Source organism: Herpailurus yagouaroundi, unplaced genomic scaffold (genome assembly GCF_014898765.1).
Source record: "Herpailurus yagouaroundi ecotype Mexico unplaced genomic scaffold, PumYag 140, whole genome shotgun sequence".
NCBI classification, from domain to species: domain Eukaryota; kingdom Metazoa; phylum Chordata; class Mammalia; order Carnivora; family Felidae; genus Herpailurus; species Herpailurus yagouaroundi.
In genome coordinates, this window is record NW_024412395.1 from 81,871,440 (window position 1) to 81,892,585 (window position 21,146).

Below are 21,146 nucleotides of genomic sequence, written 5' to 3' on the forward strand. Positions count from 1 at the left end.
CATTTTCAAAGGAAGAGGAGGTGCAACTCTCAACTAGGATTCAAATGTTTTGATTATGTCATCCCAGTAGTATGAGTGAGGAATCATATATTATAAGTAGGAATCGTTGTGGTGGGAAGTTTTACTAATGAATTGACTTCAGTAAATGAAACTGTTTAAACTTGGATTATCCCACTTTTTTGGAAGGAGAGATTAAACAGAATTATGGTTAACATTTTTTTGTTTATTTTTTAAATGTGATTCTAGCAAGAAAACAAACCAAAAAAATGAAATGTTTACTTCAGAAGGAGAAAAAAGAAACTACCTATATGCATAGCATGCATAGTCCTTTTTCCTTCAAAGACCTACCTAGTGAAAGTAATTAAGGTCCGTAAAGTCTGAGGGAAAGAACTGGGAGAAGAAAAGGGAAAGTGGCATAAACAGTATCAGTTGCCTTAATTGTACTAAATGTTAACACTGACACAAAAAATGCTTTTATTTGTGAGATTATGCACTATAGAATTTTTTTTCTAGTTTAGCCAGCTAGTACATGGTCATAACTTATTACTTTAATACTTATTTGTGATATCTGACCTAATAAAATTCACCTATCATTTGTATTCCCCTTGACTTTTTATTTTGAATAATTTCAAGCTAGAGAGGAATTGAAAGAATGGTAAAGTGAAATCAGGTATACTCTATACTCTCCACCTGAATTCACCAATTACCAATTTTGCCACACCCGTTGACACCTGTTGCCTGTCTTTTGTGAAGGCACATTGACATAGGTATCAATGTAGCTATGTATTTATGTAATTATTAACCTACCTGGGAAAATTATCAATAATTTATGTACTGTATAACTCATTCAAATTTTCCCAGCTTTCTCAAAAATATTTTGTTTAGCCTTTTAAAAAACTTAAATCTGGATCAAGGTTCATGCCTTGCATTGGTTATAAAGTCTCTTAGGACCCTTATTTTTTTTAGTGTTTGCCTTTTGTAACACTAACGTTTTTCCAGTATGTTTGTTTACTGAACTAGACTTTATTTTCTTGGCAGGGGCTAGATCATATACTTATTTTCTTTTTACTGTTATTATTAAATATATAGGAAATAATTGAATTTAATCTCACTGATATATTTAATAGCATGTCCTAGATACATGTTAGTTAACTGAGTCTTTGTGGCATTATGTTTGTCATATTTATTCTCTTTCCAAATTTAAACTTGATAACATTAGGTTGAGTTTTTACTGTTGGAACTTCCTTCCAGTAGTTGGAAGATCCAACAGTAAAGATTCTCTAATAAGAAAATAGGTATTATTGTTTTTCCTCAAGAAACTCAGTATGACAAATACTCAATAAAACAGTTTTTTGGAGGAATATTTCTTGAAACAGTGATATATCATGATAAAAAGTGTTCTGTGGTTAACGGAGTTTGGGGAAATGCTGTATTCTGTATATCCATTTTGGAGATTGATCATATACTTGAAAAATCTTATTAGAAAAAACTTAGTTTACTTTTGTTTTATCCTACTCTTTGACCAGTTATTTGAACATAGAACACGTTCTGTTTTTTCATCTCACTTATTTAACAAATGCTAGTTTGAGAAAAGCTGCTCTTGAAGATTTTCTGAGAGTCAACAGCTTTTCATTTTTGTAATCGCTTGTAAGAGGTGTTGAACCATCCATTGTTTATAATTTTTTGAGTGTCTTCTCCATGCCAAGAATTGTGCTGAACTTTTAAGACCTAAAGATGAATTCAGTGTCTGGCTTTAAGAAACTTATAACCAGGGGCGCCTGGGTGGCTCAGTCACTTGAGCGTCCAACTTCGGCTCAAGTCATGATCTCACAGCTTGTGAGTTCGGGCCCCGCGTCAGGCTCTGTGCTGACAGCTTGGAGCCTGGAGCCTGCTTTGGATTCTGTGCCTCCCTCTCTCTCCCCCAACCCACTTGCATTCTGTTGTCTCTCTCAAAAATAAACAAACATCAAAAAAAATTAACAAAGAAACTTATAACCCAAACTGAAGTAAATATGTAAAAAAAAGTGAGTGCAATGTAATTTTATGAGCATTTTTCTTTTTAGCTACCATTTATTGGGTATTTACACTAATATTAAGCACTATGCTAAATGTTTTATATGTATTATTTCACTTAACCTTCATAAAAACTCTAAGGGATGTATGGTATTACCCGTGTCTTTTATGAGCTGTGGTTTTCTGAGGCTCAGTAAAGATAAGCAACTTGCTTAGCCTCATAATTTTAGTGAATGGTAGTGCTGGAGTTAGAATTCAGTCTGTTTTGTGCATATCCTTAACCACTATACAGTATTTCTGTGTTGGAATTGTGTATAAAATATAGTGAGAATATAAAGGCGTGAGTGGTTAGTTCTTTCAGATCATAGCAAAGATGGTTTGATTTGTGTTTTAAAAGGCAGGGCTGAGGAGGGATGTGCCACATGTAACAAGCAGCATCTACAAAGGCATAGACTTTAAAACTGGGATCTACGTATATTTGGGTTTAGGGCACTAAGCAAGTAGGAAGAGAAGATGGCAGGAAATGAAATTAGAGAGCACATAGAGGCCAGATTATAGCAAGCCTCCTATGGCAGGCTAAGTAGTAGGCAGTGGATAGGATTTTAAGCAGAAGAACAAAATATGATAAGGTTTACATTTTAGAAAAAGGTCTCAAGCTGCATTGTGAAAGTTGGATTGGAGGGATAGGAGACGGGAAGCAGTCGTGCCATTAGAAGTTGTATTGTATGAGGACAGGTCATAGATACACGCTACCCAAACTGAGGTAGTAATGGGAGAAAGACATTTCTGTCTTTGAGACTAATATAGTTTACATTGAGTTAAGTGTAAACTCAGTTTCCGTTTGTTTTATTAAAGCATTTTTTCTCAGTTGCCTTAAGAAGAAAGCAATGATGCATCATTTATGCTAAAATTTGTAGTAGTTTTTTTTTTTTTTTTTTTTTTAATGGTAATTGGATTCAAGGATGCTTCATTATCTGCAAATTCACAGATTGGATGCGAAGTTATATGCTTTATAATCCTTCATGGAAGTTAACAAATACATTTGATAATTTCTAGAATTGCAGACTAGACTCTTAATATGAATATATCCAGAATTGTCTATAACATGAAGGAAAAGTGTCTTATGCCTGTGATTAGAATTTTATATCATATGTTTTTCTGTTTTGTGATTTTTTTTTAAGGTTTATTTATTTATTTTGAAAGAGATAGGGTAGGGGCAGAGAGAGAGAGAGGGGGAGGGAGGGAGGGAGAGAGAATCCCAAGCAGGCTCTGCACCATCAGCATGGAGCCTGATGCAGGGCTTGAGCCCACAAACCGTGAGATCATGACCTGAGCTGAAGTCAGACGCTTAACCAGTTGAGCCACCCAGGTGCCCTGTTTTGTGATTTCTGTATCTCACATTTTAATCACATAATTATGTGTACCAGTGAAATTATGCCTAGGGAAATACTCATGGGAATAGAACACTGAATTTGTTAAAGACTCAAAATCTTGGGCCACCTAGGTGGCTCAGTCGGTTAAGCATCCAACTGTTTTTTTTTTTCTTTTTTTAATTTTTAAAAAATATTTATTTATTTTTGAGACAATGCGAAAGACAGAGTGCAAGCAGCGGAGGGCAGACAGAGGGAGACACAGAATCCGAAGCGGGCTCCAGGCTGTCAGCCCAGAGCGCGATGTGGGGCTTGAACTCACGAACTGTGAGATCATGACCTGAGCCGAAGTCAGACACTTAACCGACTGAGCCACTCAGGCACCCCTAAGCATCCAACTCTTGATTTCAGCTCAGATCATGATCTCATGATTCATGGGATCAAGTCCCACTTGCCTCTCTCTCTGCCTCTATCCTGCTTGCTCATTCTCCCTCAAAATAAATAAATAGCCAAAAGCTGTTTGCATAAGTTGGTTTAAAACTTTAATTTTTTTAACTTTATAGGTTTTTTTATTTTTTAAAGATTTTTTTTAATGTTTATTTTTGAGAGAAGGAAGAGAGTACAAGTGTGGGAGGGCCAAAGAGAAGGAGACACGGAATTGGAAGGGGTCTCCAGCATAGAGCCCGATGCAGGGCTCGAACTCTTGAAGCTCAAGGTCATGACCTGAGCCCAAGTCAGATGCTTAACTGACTAAGCCACCCAGGCGCCCTCCCAAAATTTTTTTGAAGTTTAGTTGACACACAATGTTACATTAGTTTCAGGTGTACAACACAGTGATTTGACAAGTCTGTATATTGTGCTGTGCTCACCACAAGTGTAGTTCTTGTCTGTCACCATAAGCACTATTACAATACCACTGACTGTATTTCCTGTGCTGTACCTTTCATCCCTGTGGCTTACTCATTCCATAACTGGAAGCCTGGATCTCCCACTCCCCTTCACTCATTTTGCCCATCCATCCCCACCCTCACTCCCTTCCCTTCCCCTCTGACCACCATCAATTTGTTCTTAAAAGAGAAAAAATTGTAAACTCCAGTGATGGGTGAGTAACTTGTTGCTATAGCTCTTCTATCAGGTGACAAGTAGAAGTGACCTGCTTTTGATGAGTGAGTCCTTTAGAATCTAGTCCCTTACAGGAGTGCTGATGCATAGGGGCACATGTACCCCAATGTTTATAGCAGCACTTTCAACAATAGACGAATTATGGAAAGAGCCTAAATGTCCATCAATTGAGGAATAGATAAGATGTGGTTTATATATACAATAGAATACTACTTGGCAATGAGAAAGAATGAAATCTGGCCATTTGCAGCAACGTGGATGGAAATGGAGGGTATTATGCTAAGTGAAATAAATCAGTCAGATTTCACTCATGTGGATCTTGAGAAACTTAACAAAAGACCATGGGGGAGGGGAATGGTGAAAAAAAAGTAACGGGGAGGGAGGCAAACTATGAGAGACTCTTAAATACTGAGAACAAGCTGAGGGTTAATGGGGAGTGGGCAGAGGGGAAAGTGGGTGATGGGCATTGAGGAGGGCACTTGTTGGGATGAGCACTAGGTGTTATATGGAGGCCAATTTGACAATAATTTATATTTAAAAGAAAAAGTAGAATCTAGTCCCTGATTCTTTTAAGAGGCAATGAGAATAGCAGTACTAAACTTAATATTGTAAGCATTTTATCATTTTAAATTATGGTGAAATATTTCATATATAAAGTTATGTTTTTGTCTTCATTGTGCTTAGCTGTTGGCCATATTTTCCTTTTATTCTTAGGCTTGCAAAAATTCAATCTGTCTTGATTTATCTACTAATTGTTTGCATGGAAGATTAACAGGAAACAAAGTAGTGAACTGGGACATTAAGGTAAGTTAATGATGAGCAACATCTTATGTAAGTTTACAGATCCTTTTAAAGAATTTGTCTTTTTAGCACCACCAGGTTGATCTGAATAATAAGTCTCAGTGAAAATGTTTGCAAGCAAGATATACAGTTTGAGGTATAAACAATTAAGTAGTTGAAGGACTAATTTGCTTGAAACTTAGTTACCTCCTTAAACTGTTTAACAGTTTCCTTAAGAAAAATAATACTACCTTAAAATCATTGCTCCACTTTTAAGGTATTTCATTCCTAAAACTATGTGACAGATTTCATCCCTTACCTTCTCAGAGACTTCATTGATTATCCCTTTTCTCCTGTATCACATGCTTCTGTCAACAGTCTCCCGTCTATTAGCTTTTAACATACTTCGATCTTTCCTCCCTAAGGCTAAAGATAAGTGACTTTTCCTCTTCCCCACATCCCCCTCTGGAGCTGTCATATCTTGTCTGACTTCTGGATGTGCCTCATATATATGTGACAGTTGGACATAATGTCTTTGGTTCTATATAGAGGCCTCTGCTTATTTTCCAAGACTGAGTTAACTGCTCTTGTCATGAATACTTACAATAGTTTATCATTTCACTTAGTGTGATGAATAATAATTTGCTTGGTAATTTAGAGCTTGATTCTCCAGTAGTCCTTAAGAACTTTGAAAAGAGGTACCACTGCTTTTTTCACCAGTGCCTGGTACAGGGATATGCAATAACATTTTGACTGAGTGACTAAATTAATAAAGGTTATTTAGATTACTGTGAAAGTCAAGTCAGAGATATCCTATTTCTAAAAGATCTTTCTTAAATAGAAATTATAGCTTAAGTAAAATCAAAAGAAATATAAAAGATATTTTAAGGGGACTTGCTGATAAATCAGCAAAAAATCCGTTTTATCTTGTCCTCAGTTAACACCAATCAAATATGCTTATTGTTTCAATGGAACAGACATTATTAGGATAGTTCTGCCTATATAAAAATGAATCCATTAATTAATGTTAGTCTCATGTTATGTGGTATAAAGCATTTTTCTCTTTGTGAGATAAGACCACTTAATCATATCTTAAAATAGTAAGATATGTAGCATTTGCCCTTTCATAAGTTAACTTTTGCTGTCACTTACAAGATTGGTTTTACAAGGCTAGTTCTCATGTATTACTAATATATAGAAAGCTGATTATTTGTGCCATACATTATACTTAAAAATCAAAGTAATTTTTGGTGCCTTGAGGTACAGCTATGGGGAAATCATATGGGATCAGAGTTAACAAGAAAAGGATCATTGTATTTTTATACTGCAGCACAATCAAACACAAAAAAAGTTCCGTGACAACTGAAAAAAAAAAATACTTGCCATCCAAAAACTTAATTTGCTTACTATACATAGCTTTTAAAAATCAGCATGAAAGGGGTGATTGAGTGTTTGACTTCAGCTCAAGTCATGATCTCGCAGTTTGTGAGTTCAAGCCCTGCATCGGGATCACCGTTGTCAGCATAGGGCTTGCTTCAGATCCTCTGTCCCCCTCTCTCTCTGCCCCTCCCCTGCTTGCGTGTCCTCTCTCTCTCTCTCTCTCTCTCTCTCTCTCTCTCTCTCTCTCAGAGATAAAATACTTTTTTAAATGTTAAAAAAAATATCAGCATGAAGACAAAAAGTATGAAGAGGGTTGTGTAAAGAATGAAACTTTCTAGATGGCAGATCAGAATATTTTAGCACTTAATAATGGCTAACCTTGGGTGGGTAGTACCAGTTCATTTTCATTTATTAGCTTACTTAATCCTGGTAACAACTTTACAAAGTGGGAATTATTATCCTCATTTTACAGATGAAGGAACTGAGGCCAGAGAGATTACTAACTTGTCAAAGAATATGGACTGTATTTTGTTAAGCTATTCAAAATAGTCATTTTGACATTCAGAGGCACCCACTTCAACTTCTTTGTTAACTAAAAGTAGAGGAGTCAGTCATATTTCTACCACCAAATGATTTTTTTCTTAATTTATTTTGTTTATTATACTTAATTGCCTTATGACAGTTGTTTCCTCATATCATTAGTGTTACATTATAAAGTCTACTTATGGGGTCAAGTTTGGATTGCTTGTGTTTGGAATCCCTAAACTTTGGAAAACAAAGGTGTGGTAAAAATGGTCTGTCATAGTGTTTCTTGAGTATTAATTATGGTGAATCCCCCTAGCTACATTTTTTTTTTTTTTTTTAAGTAAGCTTCATGCCCAGCATGGAGCCCAACATGGGTCTTGAACTCACAATCCTGAATCAAGACTTGAGCTGAGATCAAAAGCGGGACGCTTAACCTACTGAGCCATCCAGGTGTCCCCCACCCTGTGCACCTTCCCACCCTGTGGCTACTCTTCAAAGCATCTCCCTGAATTAAGGTTCCTTTAGCTTAAGGCTATTTTGTACATTGCCTGAAAGTTCAGCACATTTTTAATGTCACACATGCTGTGTGGGTGTTAAATGGCAAAATTGCTCTTGTTTTATAAGATTAAAAGATTGTAATTTTATTTTTCAGGACATCATAAATTGTATAGGTGGATTAAATGTACTGTTTCCTCTGTTGGAACAAATCAGCCACTTTGGTGAAGGACAGATTTCTGAAGGAATGAATGAAAGTACAGTTTCTGAATTGGTAACACCTGTAGAAGGAGATTGGGTGGTATTGACCTCCACAAAGGCTTCAGGTATTAAGATGAAATTAACACACAATAGTCATTGAGAAATTTGAGAATTAATTGAAAAATAGGTTAAAATGTCTTGCCACCCTTAGGAAGAAATTTAACCATTTGTAGCTGAAGCAGCCCATCCCTAATTTTACTAATGTAATTCAAAAAATTCATTAATACTTTAGTCAAAAAAATTAAGATGTTCGTTTTACTCTTGATTGTCCTCAGTTTCTCCTGTTAATGGAAATATAACAGCATTGCTAAACTTACGGTAGAAAAAAATGTTTCCATGTGCATGCAAGTATACAATATGCAGTTGCTGCTTTCTCTGATATTTGCATTCTGCAAATGACCTTTGGAGGCAAATTGCTCAACCAAATTCTTGTTTGTTACTATTTGCATTATGATATAGAAAATGTGTTATAAAAATTATTTAGAGTAATATGATCATTAATGACATGTTCACAATTCCTCAGAGTCAAGATTAGAGAGAAATCTAATTGCAACATTTATCTTGATTGTGAAACACTTTATTCAAAGACATCCCATCAACCAGGACAATCTTATTCACTCCCATGGAGTTGCCACTCTTGGTGCCTTACTTCAGAAGGTGAGCACAAATTTAACAAATTTGCAGATGTGGCTAATGATTGTAATTAGCAGTTTGTCTTTAGGGTTTTTTTTCCTACTAGGTAAATATTATTTTAAATTACACTACTATGGCTTCATTTATATTAGTGGATGTAATTTTATTTCACAAGCAGGTATTTTATCCTACTCTTAATCACATTTTTACAAGAATAAGTAATCTTACATAATAGTGTATAATTTTTATATATAGGGCTTTGTTAACATTGGTATTTGGGATCTTTGTTAAATATGATTTTAGGAATATGACATGAGGAAAATATGTTCTAGCAGACATTGGAAAAATTAAAGTTTAAGTTGTTTATATTTTTGTAACAGATTTTCATACTTAGTAGATATTCTGAATTAATCATTTGTAATTTAAATGTAGCTTAATGATAATTAAGCTGAAATTTACAGAGCCCTCATCTGTTTGGATTTCAGGTGCCAAGTGCCTTGATGGATGTTAATGTATTGATGGCAATTCAGTTACTAATTGAACAGGTATCATTAGAGAAAAATATGCAGCTCCTGCAACAAATGTATCAGTATTTACTCTTTGACTTTCGTATTTGGAACCGTGGAGATTTTCCCTTCCGAATTGGTGAGAGAGCAGGCTGTTGGATCAAATTTTACAATTGTTTTAGAAATTTATAACTATTTGTGGGATTTTATTTTAGGCATATCATTTAAGAGCGAACTTTGTATTTTAGGTCATATACAGTATCTTTCCACCATCATCAAAGACAGCAGGAGAGTTTTCCGAAAGAAGTACGGTGTGCAGTTTCTCCTAGATACACTTAGGATTTATTATGGGTATGATGTCCTTGTTCCTTCTCAGTTCGATACTGTTTTCTGCCTGCCACTGGGTTGGAATTTCTAGATTATTTATTTTCCAGAAATTCTAATATCCTTTAACTTCAGAGAGACAGGAAAATGTGGAGGTTAAAATGATGAACAATGTATCACATATATTGGGTTTGAATCTTATGTTTCATCAACTGGCTGTAGGTAACTTACTCAAATTTCTGTGCTTAAGTTGTGTCTGTGACAAGGAGATAATAAACCTGTGACACCCTATGGTTGTTTTGAGGATTAAACTAAAGAATTAAGAATGTGTAAAGCACTTACAACTGTGTCTTCTCCTTAGTATTGTTTAAATATATATAAACTATTTAGGGGCCTCTGAGTGGCTCAGTCGGTCGAGCGTCTGACTTGATTTTGGCTCAGGTCATGATCCCAGGGTCATAGGATCGCTCCCCACATGAGGCTCCACTGAGTGTGGAGCCTGCTTGAGATTCTCTCTCTCTCCCTCTCCCCTGCTCATGTGTGCTTTGTCTCTAAAATATAAATAAGTAAGTAAATAAATAAAAGAAGCTGTTTTAACTATTTTTATCTTTGTCATTGCAACTCCTAGCTTTAAAAGGTTTTCCTTAAAAAGAAAAAACAGATACCATGAAACATGGACACATCTTTTTTTATACTATGAATTCTTGTGTATAAAAAAGCACTAAACTATAAAAATTTTATATTTCAATTCTCGCATTTTACTTTCTTTTCTAGGAGTGATTGTAAATACAGTGAGCTGTCTGTAGATGACATTCGAACAATAAGGACTTCTTTGTATGGACTAATTAAATATTTTCTGTGCAAAGGTGGAACTCATGAAGAGATACAAAGTATTATGGGTTACATAGCTGCTATCAATGAAGAAGAACAGGTATCATGCTCCAGATAACTTTTTTCCCCCACACTTAAGTTGCTACATCATCTTCTTTTAAAATTACATATATATTAAACATATGTTAGGGGCACCTGGGTGGCTCAGTCGGTTAAGCGTCTGACTTCAGCTCAGGTCATGATCTCACACTCTGTGAGTTTGAGCCCCGTGTCAGGCTCTGTGCTGACAGCTCAGAGCCTGGAGCCTGCTTTGGATTCTGTGTCTCCTTCTCTCTGCCCCTCCCCTGCTCATGCTCTGTCTCTCTCTGTTCAAAAATAAATAAAAACATTAAAAAAATATTTTTAAACATACTTTAAGAGTAAAATGTTTATTAGATATAATACAATATTATGCAGTTGAAGAAGTAAATTTAATCTCCTAACTATAAGTTTAATAAAGTAGTTGGTAATGTAATAAAATATTTTAAGTAGCTAGAAAGTAGTATCTGGAAGTAGTTGCTTTGGCACTTCTGAAGACTATTTTTATAGGCCACATAATATACGTTTACCTGTTATCAAAGATACTGGACAGATTTCTAACATGAATTTAACATAGGTTTATAAAAATCTTGCATAAAGAGTAAATTATATTTCTATTTTTAGGTACTTTTATATATACATTATTCATTTCATTTATACCTCAGAACTACTCTGTAAGACAGTGGTTCTCAGTGTATGGTTCCTGACCATAATTACCTGGGAACTTGTTAGAAATGCAAAACTGCTGAACCAAGTCTTCCAGGTGATTGTGGCACATGGTAAAATTTGCAAACCACTGATATAAAATATACAGACAAGGGAGCGCCTGGGTGGCTCAGTTGGTTAAGCATCCAACTTCGGCTCAGGTCATGATCTCACAGTCTGTGAGTTCAAGCTCTGTGTCAGGCTCTGTGTTGACAGATTGGAGCCCTGGAGCCTGTTTTGGATTCTGTGTCTCTCTCTCTCTCTTTCTCTCTCTCTCTCTCTCTCTCTCTCAATCTCTCTCTCTCTGTCTCCCTCCCCTTCTCCTGCTTGTGCTCTGTCTCGTTCTCAAAAATAAATTTAAAAAACATAAAAAAAATTGTTTTAAATATATGGACCAGGAAGTAACCTTCCCATTTGCACATTTGGAAGTATATATTCAGAAAGATTAGGTGACTTAAAAAGTCATACAGCTGACAAACCTAGGAATAGAACCCAAGTATATTTACTGCTATTTCTGTGCTCTTTCTCAACACCAAACTTGAGCAGCCTTAATTTATATTGACTCAAATATTTTGTGCTTTTCGATGAAGTATTCTTTGTGTACTCAGTGCTTACAGGACTTCATCATTAATATTATATGGATGAGTTAACTTATGCTGTTTCTCTGTAAGGTTAGACTACTTCAGAAGCTTGTTTTTATTTAGAGTAATAATAGTTACCTTATTTCATAATAGCTGTATTGCCACCTGCTGTGATTCATTGCCAATGGTGTTTTCTTGGTCAATTTAGTCAAAGAGTTATTTACTGAAAGCTTACTTACACAGAATCATAGTAAGATATTATAGGTATATAATAATGAGTTATAGCACTCTTTTAGCCTAATGGAGGCAAGGGTAGGTAAGAGAGCCTTATAAATAATCTTGAAACAAACAAAAAAAGAATATAATAATATTTGTAAGAGAGATACAAAGTCCTATGAGGTTTGCATAAGAGAATATTGCATGTTGAGGAGACCAGGAAAGGCTTTATGGAAGACATGGCTTTTCATGTGGTTATAGCACTATAGGTATATTCAGCAGGTGAATATGTGGGTTGAGAGGATTACACAAAAGGAAACAAGCCAAAAGCATAATGGAGGTAGGAGGCAGGGCTATTTCATAAGACATCAGATAGTCCAGTTAAGCTACAACGTTAGGGTATATATGATTTAGATAAATAACTGTGGTTTATGACTGTATTTGTGCTTCCATGTATGAATGTGGTTGTTTGTTTTGTGTTGTTTAATTTTAAAAGCTCTTTGGAATTTTGGATATGCTCTTCAGTCTCCTGCGTACCAGCCCAACTAGAGGTCAGCTTTTCTTACTGCTGTTTGAACCAGGAAATGCTGACATACTTTATGCCTTGCTCTTAAATCAGAAGTACTCTGACAGACTAAGAGAAATCATTTTTAAGGTATAAACATTTCTTAAACATCTTTATATTTGGGGATATTTGTGAGTATATGAATTGTAAGTATTCATTTTATGAATGTAAATTCTTTTTTCATACCTACTTCTATCTAATTTTAAACTGTTCAGTTTGTTTTGATACATATTTTTTGTGTTTTTATTGTTTGAATATTTAAAAACTGTATGGATATCTGATCAATTATTTCAGTGGAAAATCCACTTGGTTATATCATTCTCTGTATAAAACTTATCATCCGTTTTTTGCCTTCTTTAAAAAAATTTTTTTTCAGCATAATTGACACAGTATTATAATAGTTTTAAGCATACAACGTAGTGATTCTACATGTTTATACATTATGCTTTGCTCACCTCAAGTCTAGCTGCCATTTGTCAGTATATAACGTATTACAATGCCATTGGCTATATTCCCTGTGCTGTACCTTTTATTCCTGTGAGCTAACTGGAAGCCTATACCTCCTACTCCCTTTCACTCGTTTGGTTCTGTCTCTTGACTTACCATGGGTCTTCATGGCAGGTCAGACATTTTAGCAGTTAATAGTAATAACTGACTTTATGTAGCACCACTATTTGTCAGGTAGTAATATATTCTTCATATATTAGCTATCTTAGTCCTTGCAAAAACCTTATGAAGTGAATATTATTATTCCCATTTTACAGATAAAGAAACTGAGGCCAGAGAGGTTGGTAACTTGTCAGAGGATATTGAATATTTTGTTAAGCTATCCAAAGTAGTCAGTTTGAGCTTCGGTTGAAGCTACCCACTTAACCTTTTTTGTTAAAAAATAGAGGAACTGGTCCTATTTGTACTTTTCATGATTTATTCTACTCATTATGCCTAATTGCTTGTGGCAGTTGTTTCCTCTTATATCATTAGTGTTATGTTATAAAGTCTACTTATGGGGTCAAGTTTGGATTGACTGTGTTTGGAATCCCGAAACTTTGGAAAACAAGGGTGTAATAAAAATGATCTGGCATAGGCTCTCTTGAGTATCAATTATGGTGCCCCCCATGGCTGTTCTTCAAAGCATCTGCCCAAATAAGCTTTCCTTTATGGAGATTAAATGTTATTTCTCCAAAAATGACCTTATATGGATTGTTCATGATACTCTGCCAAAATTACCCTGTACCTAGGGTTTCAGTGTTTCACTTTTAAATGTTGATCTCACTGCAAGAGGTATGGGATTATTAATTCATTCTCCCATTTTAGTATATGGTTGTTTTCCTTTACAAAATGTTTCCTTGTTCTCGAAAATTATTTTGATAACTGTTACATAAGTGTTATACAAATTATGAGATTGATCTAGAAGTATCTTTTTCTTCTTTCATAACATATCTTTGTTCTTCTTGGAGGCTGTAGGGTTTGTTTCCATCTAAGCCTTAGCCATTAAAAAGGAAATTTTAAATTATTTTAAATAGTGACAGACTGTCCTTAGTTCTCTGTGTTGAGAAAAATATATTACTGTTGTAACCAGGTTATGGAACAAATGTTGAAATGCACGAATGTTTATGAACGAAGTAAACAGCGCATTCGGCTCAGAGAAGTTGGCTATTCAGGATTGGGACTTCTTCTTAATGAAGCACCCGTTAATGCCAATCTCATTAAAAGCCTCACCAATCAAATTATAAATACAGGTATGACTAAGGCTGATAATACTGATATATTTAAGAAATGTTCTTCATAGTAGCATAATTGTATTTGATATTCTCAGTTTTTTTCCTGAAGGTTTTTTTTTCCCTTCCTTCCTCAGGTTACTTTTTAAATTACCTGTTATTTGATTCAGCAGGGCTTCATTAGGTACTATTTTTTATCTATCTTTTTTGTTATTATCTCCCCAGGGCATAGCATAGTGCCATAGGCCTTCAGTAGAAATTTACTGATTGATTAGTAAATAATTGAGTTCTCTATAAGGAAAAGATGCTAGAGAAAATACATACAAAACATTTTATCTTTTCCTTTAGGGAGCGTAAATTCTTAATTTCAGATATTCTTTTTTGCTTCTCATTTTTTTTAATAAAACTTTTTTAGTACTTAGGACAAACTATAGTGTTTATGTCAGATGCTGGGGGTTTAAAAGGTATAAGATAAGGTTCTTCGCTTTGATTGGTTTACCTTCTCATTGATAAGACAAGTACATAAGATATAAGATATGTACATAAAAAGATAAATAATACGGATATTATAACAGTATGGATAGTATTTTCAGGCAATAAAAGAAAAGAACAGTTAGGGCTTACTCAGGAGAATGTCAAACATTCTAAATCTATTTTCTTTGCAAGATTTAAACATATGTATAATCCTTGTTTTAAATGAGAGTTATTTCAGCATTTATGTAACTGTTACCCCCAGTTCATTCTTTGAGAGAGAACTTCAAAAAGAATGCAGCTGGAGGCATCATGGTTCATGATTTCAAACTGTTAGAGTAATCGAAACATACATACACCATTGGAACAGAATTGAGAGCCCAGAAATAAAACAATGTATATCTGGTCAACTAATATTTGACAAGAGATCCAAGAATACTCAGTGGAGGAAATATAGTCTATTCAATGAATGGTGTTGGGAAACTGGATATTCATATGCAAAAGAATGAAAATGGACCCCTATCTCACACTACTCACAAAAATTAACTTGAAATGGATTAAAGATTTAAATGTAAACCCTGAACCATATAACTCCTAGAAGAAAACATAAGGAAAAGCTCCTTGACATTTGTCTTGGCAATGACTTTTTGGATATGACCCCAAAAGCACTAGCAACAAAAGCAAAATAAACAAGTGAGGCAACATCAAACTAAAAAGCTTCTACACAGTGAGAAAAACCACCAACAAAATGAAAAGGCAGTCTACAGGGTGGGAGAAAATACTTGTGACTCAAATATCTGAGAGGAGGTTAATATCTAAAATACGTAAGGAAATCATATAATATAATAGCAAAAAAAAATCCAGTTAAAAATGAGCAAAAGGGGGTGCCTGGGTGGCTCACTCGGTTGAACATCTGACTCAGTTTCTGCTCAGGTCACACTCTCATGGTTTGTGGGATCCAGCCCCACGCTGGGCTCTGCATTGACAGCTCAGAGTCTACTTGGGAGTCTCTCTCCCTCCCTTTCTGTCTTTCCCTCACTTGCATGCACATGCACATGTGCACGCTCTCTCAAAAAATAAAAAAATGTTAAAAAAATGAGCAAAGGACCCGATGAGACTTATTTTAAGTTTTATTTATTTATTTTGAGAGAGAGAGAGCACAAGCAGGGAAGGGCAGAGAGAGAGGGAGAGAGAGAATCCCAAGCAGGATCCACGCCAACAGCGCAGAGCCTGAGGGGGGCTCGATCCCACGAGCTGTGAGATCATGACTGAGCCACCCAGCTGCCCCCTGAATAGACAGTTTTTGCATAGAAGACATACAAGTAGCCAGCAGGTAGATGACAAGGTGCTCCACATCTTTAATCATAAGGGAAATATAAATCAGAACCAGAAGGAGATAGCAGGTCTTACATGTTAAGATGGCTATTATCAAAAAGACATGAGATAACAAGTGCTGGTAAAGTTATGGAGAAAGGGGAACCCTTGTCCATTGATGCTGGGAATGCAAATTAGTGCAGCCATTATAGAAAACAGTATGGAGGTTCCTCCAAACATTAAAAATAGAACTATCATATGATCTAGCAATCCATCTTCTGGGTATATATCCAAAGAAAATGAAATCACTATCTCAAAGAATTATCTGCATGTTCATTGTAGCATCGTTTATAATGGCTAAGACATGGAAATAGCGTAAGCGTCTGCTGATGGATAAGTGGATAAAGAATGTGTTATGTGTGTGTGTATATGTATATATAAAAGAATATTATTCAGCCACAACAAAGAAGTAAATCCTGCCATTTGTAACACATTAACCTGCAAGACATTATTATGTTAAGTGAAATTAAGTCAGAGAAGGACAAATACTGTACGGTCTCACGTATGTTGAGAAATTAAAAAAAACCAAACTCCTAGAAACAGAACGGATTGCTAGTTGCTGGGGTGGGGTGGGAGGTGGGGCAAATGAATGAGGTGGTCAAAGGGTACACGCTTCCAGTTATAAGATGAATAAGTTCTGGGATCTGATGTGCAGCATGGTGACTATAGTTAACAATGCTGTATTATGGACTTGAAATTGCTAAGAGCAGATCTTAAAAGTTACCACCATGATAGGAAAATGGTAACTATGTGAGGTGATGGATGTTAATTAACCTTATTGTGGTAATTATTTTACAATATATACGAATATCAGATCATCATGTTTTATACCTTAAATTTATGCAGTTTTATGTCAATTATATCTTAGCAAAGCTAGAAGAAACCAAAGGCTGTGAATTGTTGACAGCAAGAAAAATAAAATAAAAATGAAAACAGTTATTTCATTAACCATCACTCATAGTTTTTTGGCTATCTCTGGAATTTAATTTTAACTTTTTGTTTTTTCCCCACCGTAGATCCTGCTATTAATTTCAAAGATCTGTTGTCCATGGTATATATATCTCACAGGACACATATAAATGTCAGGGTGGTTATCTGCAGAAAGGTTAGTGAACTTTTAAAATATACTTTAAAGGGGTGCCTGGGTGGCTCAGTTGGTTAAGTGTCTGACTTCATCTCAGGTTATGATCTCGTGGTGCATGAGTTTAAGCCCCATGTCGGGCTCTGTGCTGACAGCTTGGAGCCTGGAGCCTGCTTCAGTTTCTTTCTCCCTCTCTCTCTGCCTCTCCCCCACTCGCACTCTCTCTCTCTCTCAAAAGTAAATGTTAAAAAAATTGAAATACACTTTAGAAGTAACAATATTGTCATACTGTGAATAGCTTTTATATTGAGTATTTTATACCAGGTATAAGTTTTAATATCTGTTATTTTATAAATGGCACGATTTTTAAATAGTTTCCTTTTTTGAGGTGAATTAACTTCATGTAACCACAAAAATGTGTTCTTCTTAGCCTCATGTAGTCACCTGGAAATATGCCCTTGCCCCAGTAAAAGATTTATTACAAGAGAATAGTTTGTCAAGAACTTTCAAAGATAAAAACCATTTCTAATTCATATACCATATTTTAGAGTTAATCTTTTGAACTTCGTGGAAAAGCAAGAGTGACTTAGCAAGGAGAATGTACTCCTTTAACTTTTAACTAAGTCAAGAACTAGTTATCCTGTGTGCTTCTTCCTAATTATAACCTTCTGTCTTCCCTGCTGTTAACCTCTGACCACTATTTAATTTATTTTCTTGTTTTTCTTTTTAATTTTACTTCTTAGTTATGTTACAGTATTTTTCCATTATAAGTCTGTATATGTATCTTTCTCTTTACTGGCCTCATAGAGTTTTTCATTCTATGACTATTGTATGAAGTATTACCTGGTTCCCTGTACATGGACATTTAGATTGTCTCCTACATTTATATGTTAATAAACTTCCGTTAAGAACACTTTTTTACATATACTTTTACCTGTTTTTGGTAATATATCTGTAGGACCTAATCCATGAAATGGAATTGCTGTCTCAGAAGGTACTCACATTTTGCATTTTGATGAATTTTACCATATTGTCCTTGAAGCAGGCCATATAGATTGATCCTTTCCTTTCAGTTTGAAAACAACTTTTGGTGCAGCCTAGTTTTTATCCATTACATGTATATAAAATGAACATAAAATAAGTAATTTTATGGATATTTTATTTTAAGTTTATTTTTGAGAGAGACAGTGAAGGAGGAGGGGCAGAGAGAGAGAGGGAGAGAGAGAATCCCAAGTAGGCTCCATACTTTTAGTGCAGAGCCTGATGGGGGGCTCAAACCCACAAACTGTGAGGTCGTGACCTGACCTGAAATCAAGAGTCGGACACTTAACCAACTGAGCCACTCAGGCGCCCCTATGGAAATTTTAAAATTATGAAATCACAAAAATTTCTTTGCTGTGGGGAAAAAATGGTATTTTCTATCACTAGAATAGTGGTAGCTCACCTATCACAACGAAGGAAAGGAAAACATCACATCATTGTGACTCATTGTGACTAATTGCTTTCTGTATTAGCATCAGCATGCATTAGAGCCATTGATATTAAAGTCCCTATCAGTATTATTCATCTCCTATGAAACTTGTCAGAGATAAAAGAGATTTTCTAAATACTGGGAGCAAAATTTCTTTTCATCTACATAGAAGTTTATTGTCTTTGTGATAAAAATGTCTTGGGGCGCCTGGGTGGGCGCAGTCGGTTAAGCGTCCTACTTCAGCCAGGTCACGATCTCGCGGTCCGGGAGTTCGAGCCCCGCATCAGGCTCTGGGCTGATGGCTCAGAGCCTGGAGCCTGTTTCCGATTCTGTGTCTCCCTCTCTCTCTGCCCCTCCGCCGTTCATGCTCTGTCTCTCTCTGTCCCAAAAATAAATAAACGTTGAAAAAAAAAAAATGTCTTAAGGGTCTTAACTGAATACCTGACAGTGTTTGAGAACCTGTTTTAATCCAAAAATTGGAAATGAGTTGGATAGTAGAGATTATACTCATTGACATTTCTGTGTGTATTCTTTAATTTCAGTTTCTATTTCCAGCTAAATAGCAGTATCCATTTTATTGGAGTTAGTGTTTTCAAATTAAAATATAGTTTCTTTGGTGCCTGGGTGGCTCGGTTGAGTGTCTGACTCTTGATTTCGGCTCATGTCATGATCCCAGAGTTGTGGAATCAAGCCCCATTTTGGACTCCATGCTAAGTGTGGAGCCTGCTTAAGATTCTCTCTCTCTCTTTTTCTCTCTCTCTCTTTCTCCTTCCCTCCCTCCCTCCCTCTCTCCCTCTCTCTCTTTTCCTCCCTCTTCCTTTCCCCCCTGCTTGCGTTCTCTCTCTTTCAAATAAATAAAGAAAATAGTTTTTATTTTGTTTGTTATTCAAAATAGAATTAATGGGAAAAAAGGAGTTTTTGCAAAAGTAGCCATTTACTTTGCCCATAAAAACAAAATGAGATGGGGAAACATTCTTGGGGTATCTAGGTTCTACTGAAGTATTTGTGTGTCATATTTACTCTGCTAACCTTAGAGCCAGAACAGGGCCTGGTACATAGTAGATATTCAGTATTTGCTAAAGAAATGTAGTAGGCTCATGGAAGGTATTTAGTTGAGAGGATATAACTTTATTACATTTTATATGTACCTTCATTCTATGTATATTTTCTCTCTGACCAAATTAAATTAATAACATGAGTGTTGACATGTGGAGGATCATTTTATTTTTTTTCTTTTTTATCTTTCAGCAAATGTTTAAGTACTCTGTACAATGAGTAATATGCAGATTAGTCAAAAACACAGGGGTGCCTGGGTGGCGCAGTCGGTTAAGCGTCCGACTTCAGCCAGGTCACGATCTCGCGGTCCGTGAGTTCGAGCCCCGCGTCAGGCTCTGGGCTGATGGCTCAGAGCCTGGAGCCTGTTTCCGATTCTGTGTCTCCCTCTCTCTCTGCCCCTCCCCCGTTCATGCTCTGTCTCTCTCTGTCCCAAAAATAAATAAACGTTGAAAAAAAAAAAATTAAAAAAAACACAGTGTGTGCCCTCCAGATAATTTGTAATCCAGTTAAGAACATAATCTTTTGAAAGTGTATCTTCCCACAGTTTCTCATTAAATTACTTTGTCATTAAAATAACTGGGAAGAAACTGGTTTTGATGTGAAGTACTGTGTACTTTTTGACGAGTTTTGTATTCTTAATCTCTTCACAGATTTTACAGATTTTGCAGTCCCAGCCAGATGCAGCACATCAAATATCTCAACAAGTGGGTTGGCAAGACACTTTGGTTAGGCTCTTTTTAAAAACAAATTTTGAAAATGGAAATACTCTTCATAAGCACAGTAGAGCTCTTTCAATGAAAGACAATGATAAAAATGTGGTAGGTGAAGATCTTAAGAGGAACTTCGACGAAAAGACTGATGAGGAAAAAATCAACTCTTTTGGCTCAGCTAATGTGTCTTCCGATCAGTGGAGTTTAGAGGATAGACACTCTCTAGACTCAAACACACCATTATTTCAAGAAGATAGTTCTGTGGGAGAATTAACTTTCAAATCAGAGAATCAAGAAGAATTCTGGAATAATAATCCTTCACATTTGAGTTTAGATTTCAGTGGAATAGACTCGTGTGAACTGAGCGACAGTGGAAGTCACATGCCAGACAGCTTGCCTAGTACACCATCCCCAATAGAATCTACTAAATCATTTTCTGTGCCATCTGACAAAGAGAGCAGCATCACAAATGATATGGGGTTTAGTGATGACTTGTCGTTACTTGAAAGCCAAGAGGTAAAATTCCTTATTTGTCCAAAAGCTGTTTTTATTTTCATGCATCTATGATATATTTCTAGTCCTTAGAATTGTGTGATTGTTAACAATTTCATATTATACTCATGTTCTAAGTCTCAAGATATAAGATTTTGGAAGCCTAGAAGTCACTAAATTGTGTCTTGAGAGCAAAACCGGTGTTGTATTCATCCTTGTATTGCTAGGGCCTACCTAGCAAAGTTCCTGGTTCATAAGACACATTAAAAATATGTTAAATAATTATAGTCACTATATAGGATGGTTCTTTTAATGTGCTTTTAATACTTCCTCCTTCCAATAATTTAATATTACTTTATCTTTTTTTACAGAGATGTGAGGAGGAGCT

At 35.7% G+C, this 21,146-nt stretch overlaps 1 protein-coding gene across 3 annotated transcripts in view; it reads left to right on the plus strand.

Annotated features, from left to right (window-relative positions):
• The window catches only part of NBEAL1 (neurobeachin like 1), a 176,213-nt gene that overhangs the window by 70,236 nt on the left and 84,831 nt on the right, over positions 1 to 21,146 (plus strand). For all 3 annotated transcript variants that reach the window (XM_040475897.1, XM_040475898.1, XM_040475899.1), the window contains 10 exons: positions 5,220 to 5,309; positions 7,843 to 8,011; positions 8,470 to 8,603; positions 9,065 to 9,224; positions 9,334 to 9,436; positions 10,184 to 10,340; positions 12,317 to 12,475; positions 13,965 to 14,124; positions 16,965 to 17,053; positions 20,207 to 20,782. In XM_040475897.1, coding sequence (XP_040331831.1) covers positions 5,220 to 5,309; positions 7,843 to 8,011; positions 8,470 to 8,603; positions 9,065 to 9,224; positions 9,334 to 9,436; positions 10,184 to 10,340; positions 12,317 to 12,475; positions 13,965 to 14,124; positions 16,965 to 17,053; positions 20,207 to 20,782 — 1,797 coding nt within the window. The remainder of the gene's footprint in view (positions 1 to 5,219; positions 5,310 to 7,842; positions 8,012 to 8,469; positions 8,604 to 9,064; positions 9,225 to 9,333; positions 9,437 to 10,183; positions 10,341 to 12,316; positions 12,476 to 13,964; positions 14,125 to 16,964; positions 17,054 to 20,206; positions 20,783 to 21,146) is intronic.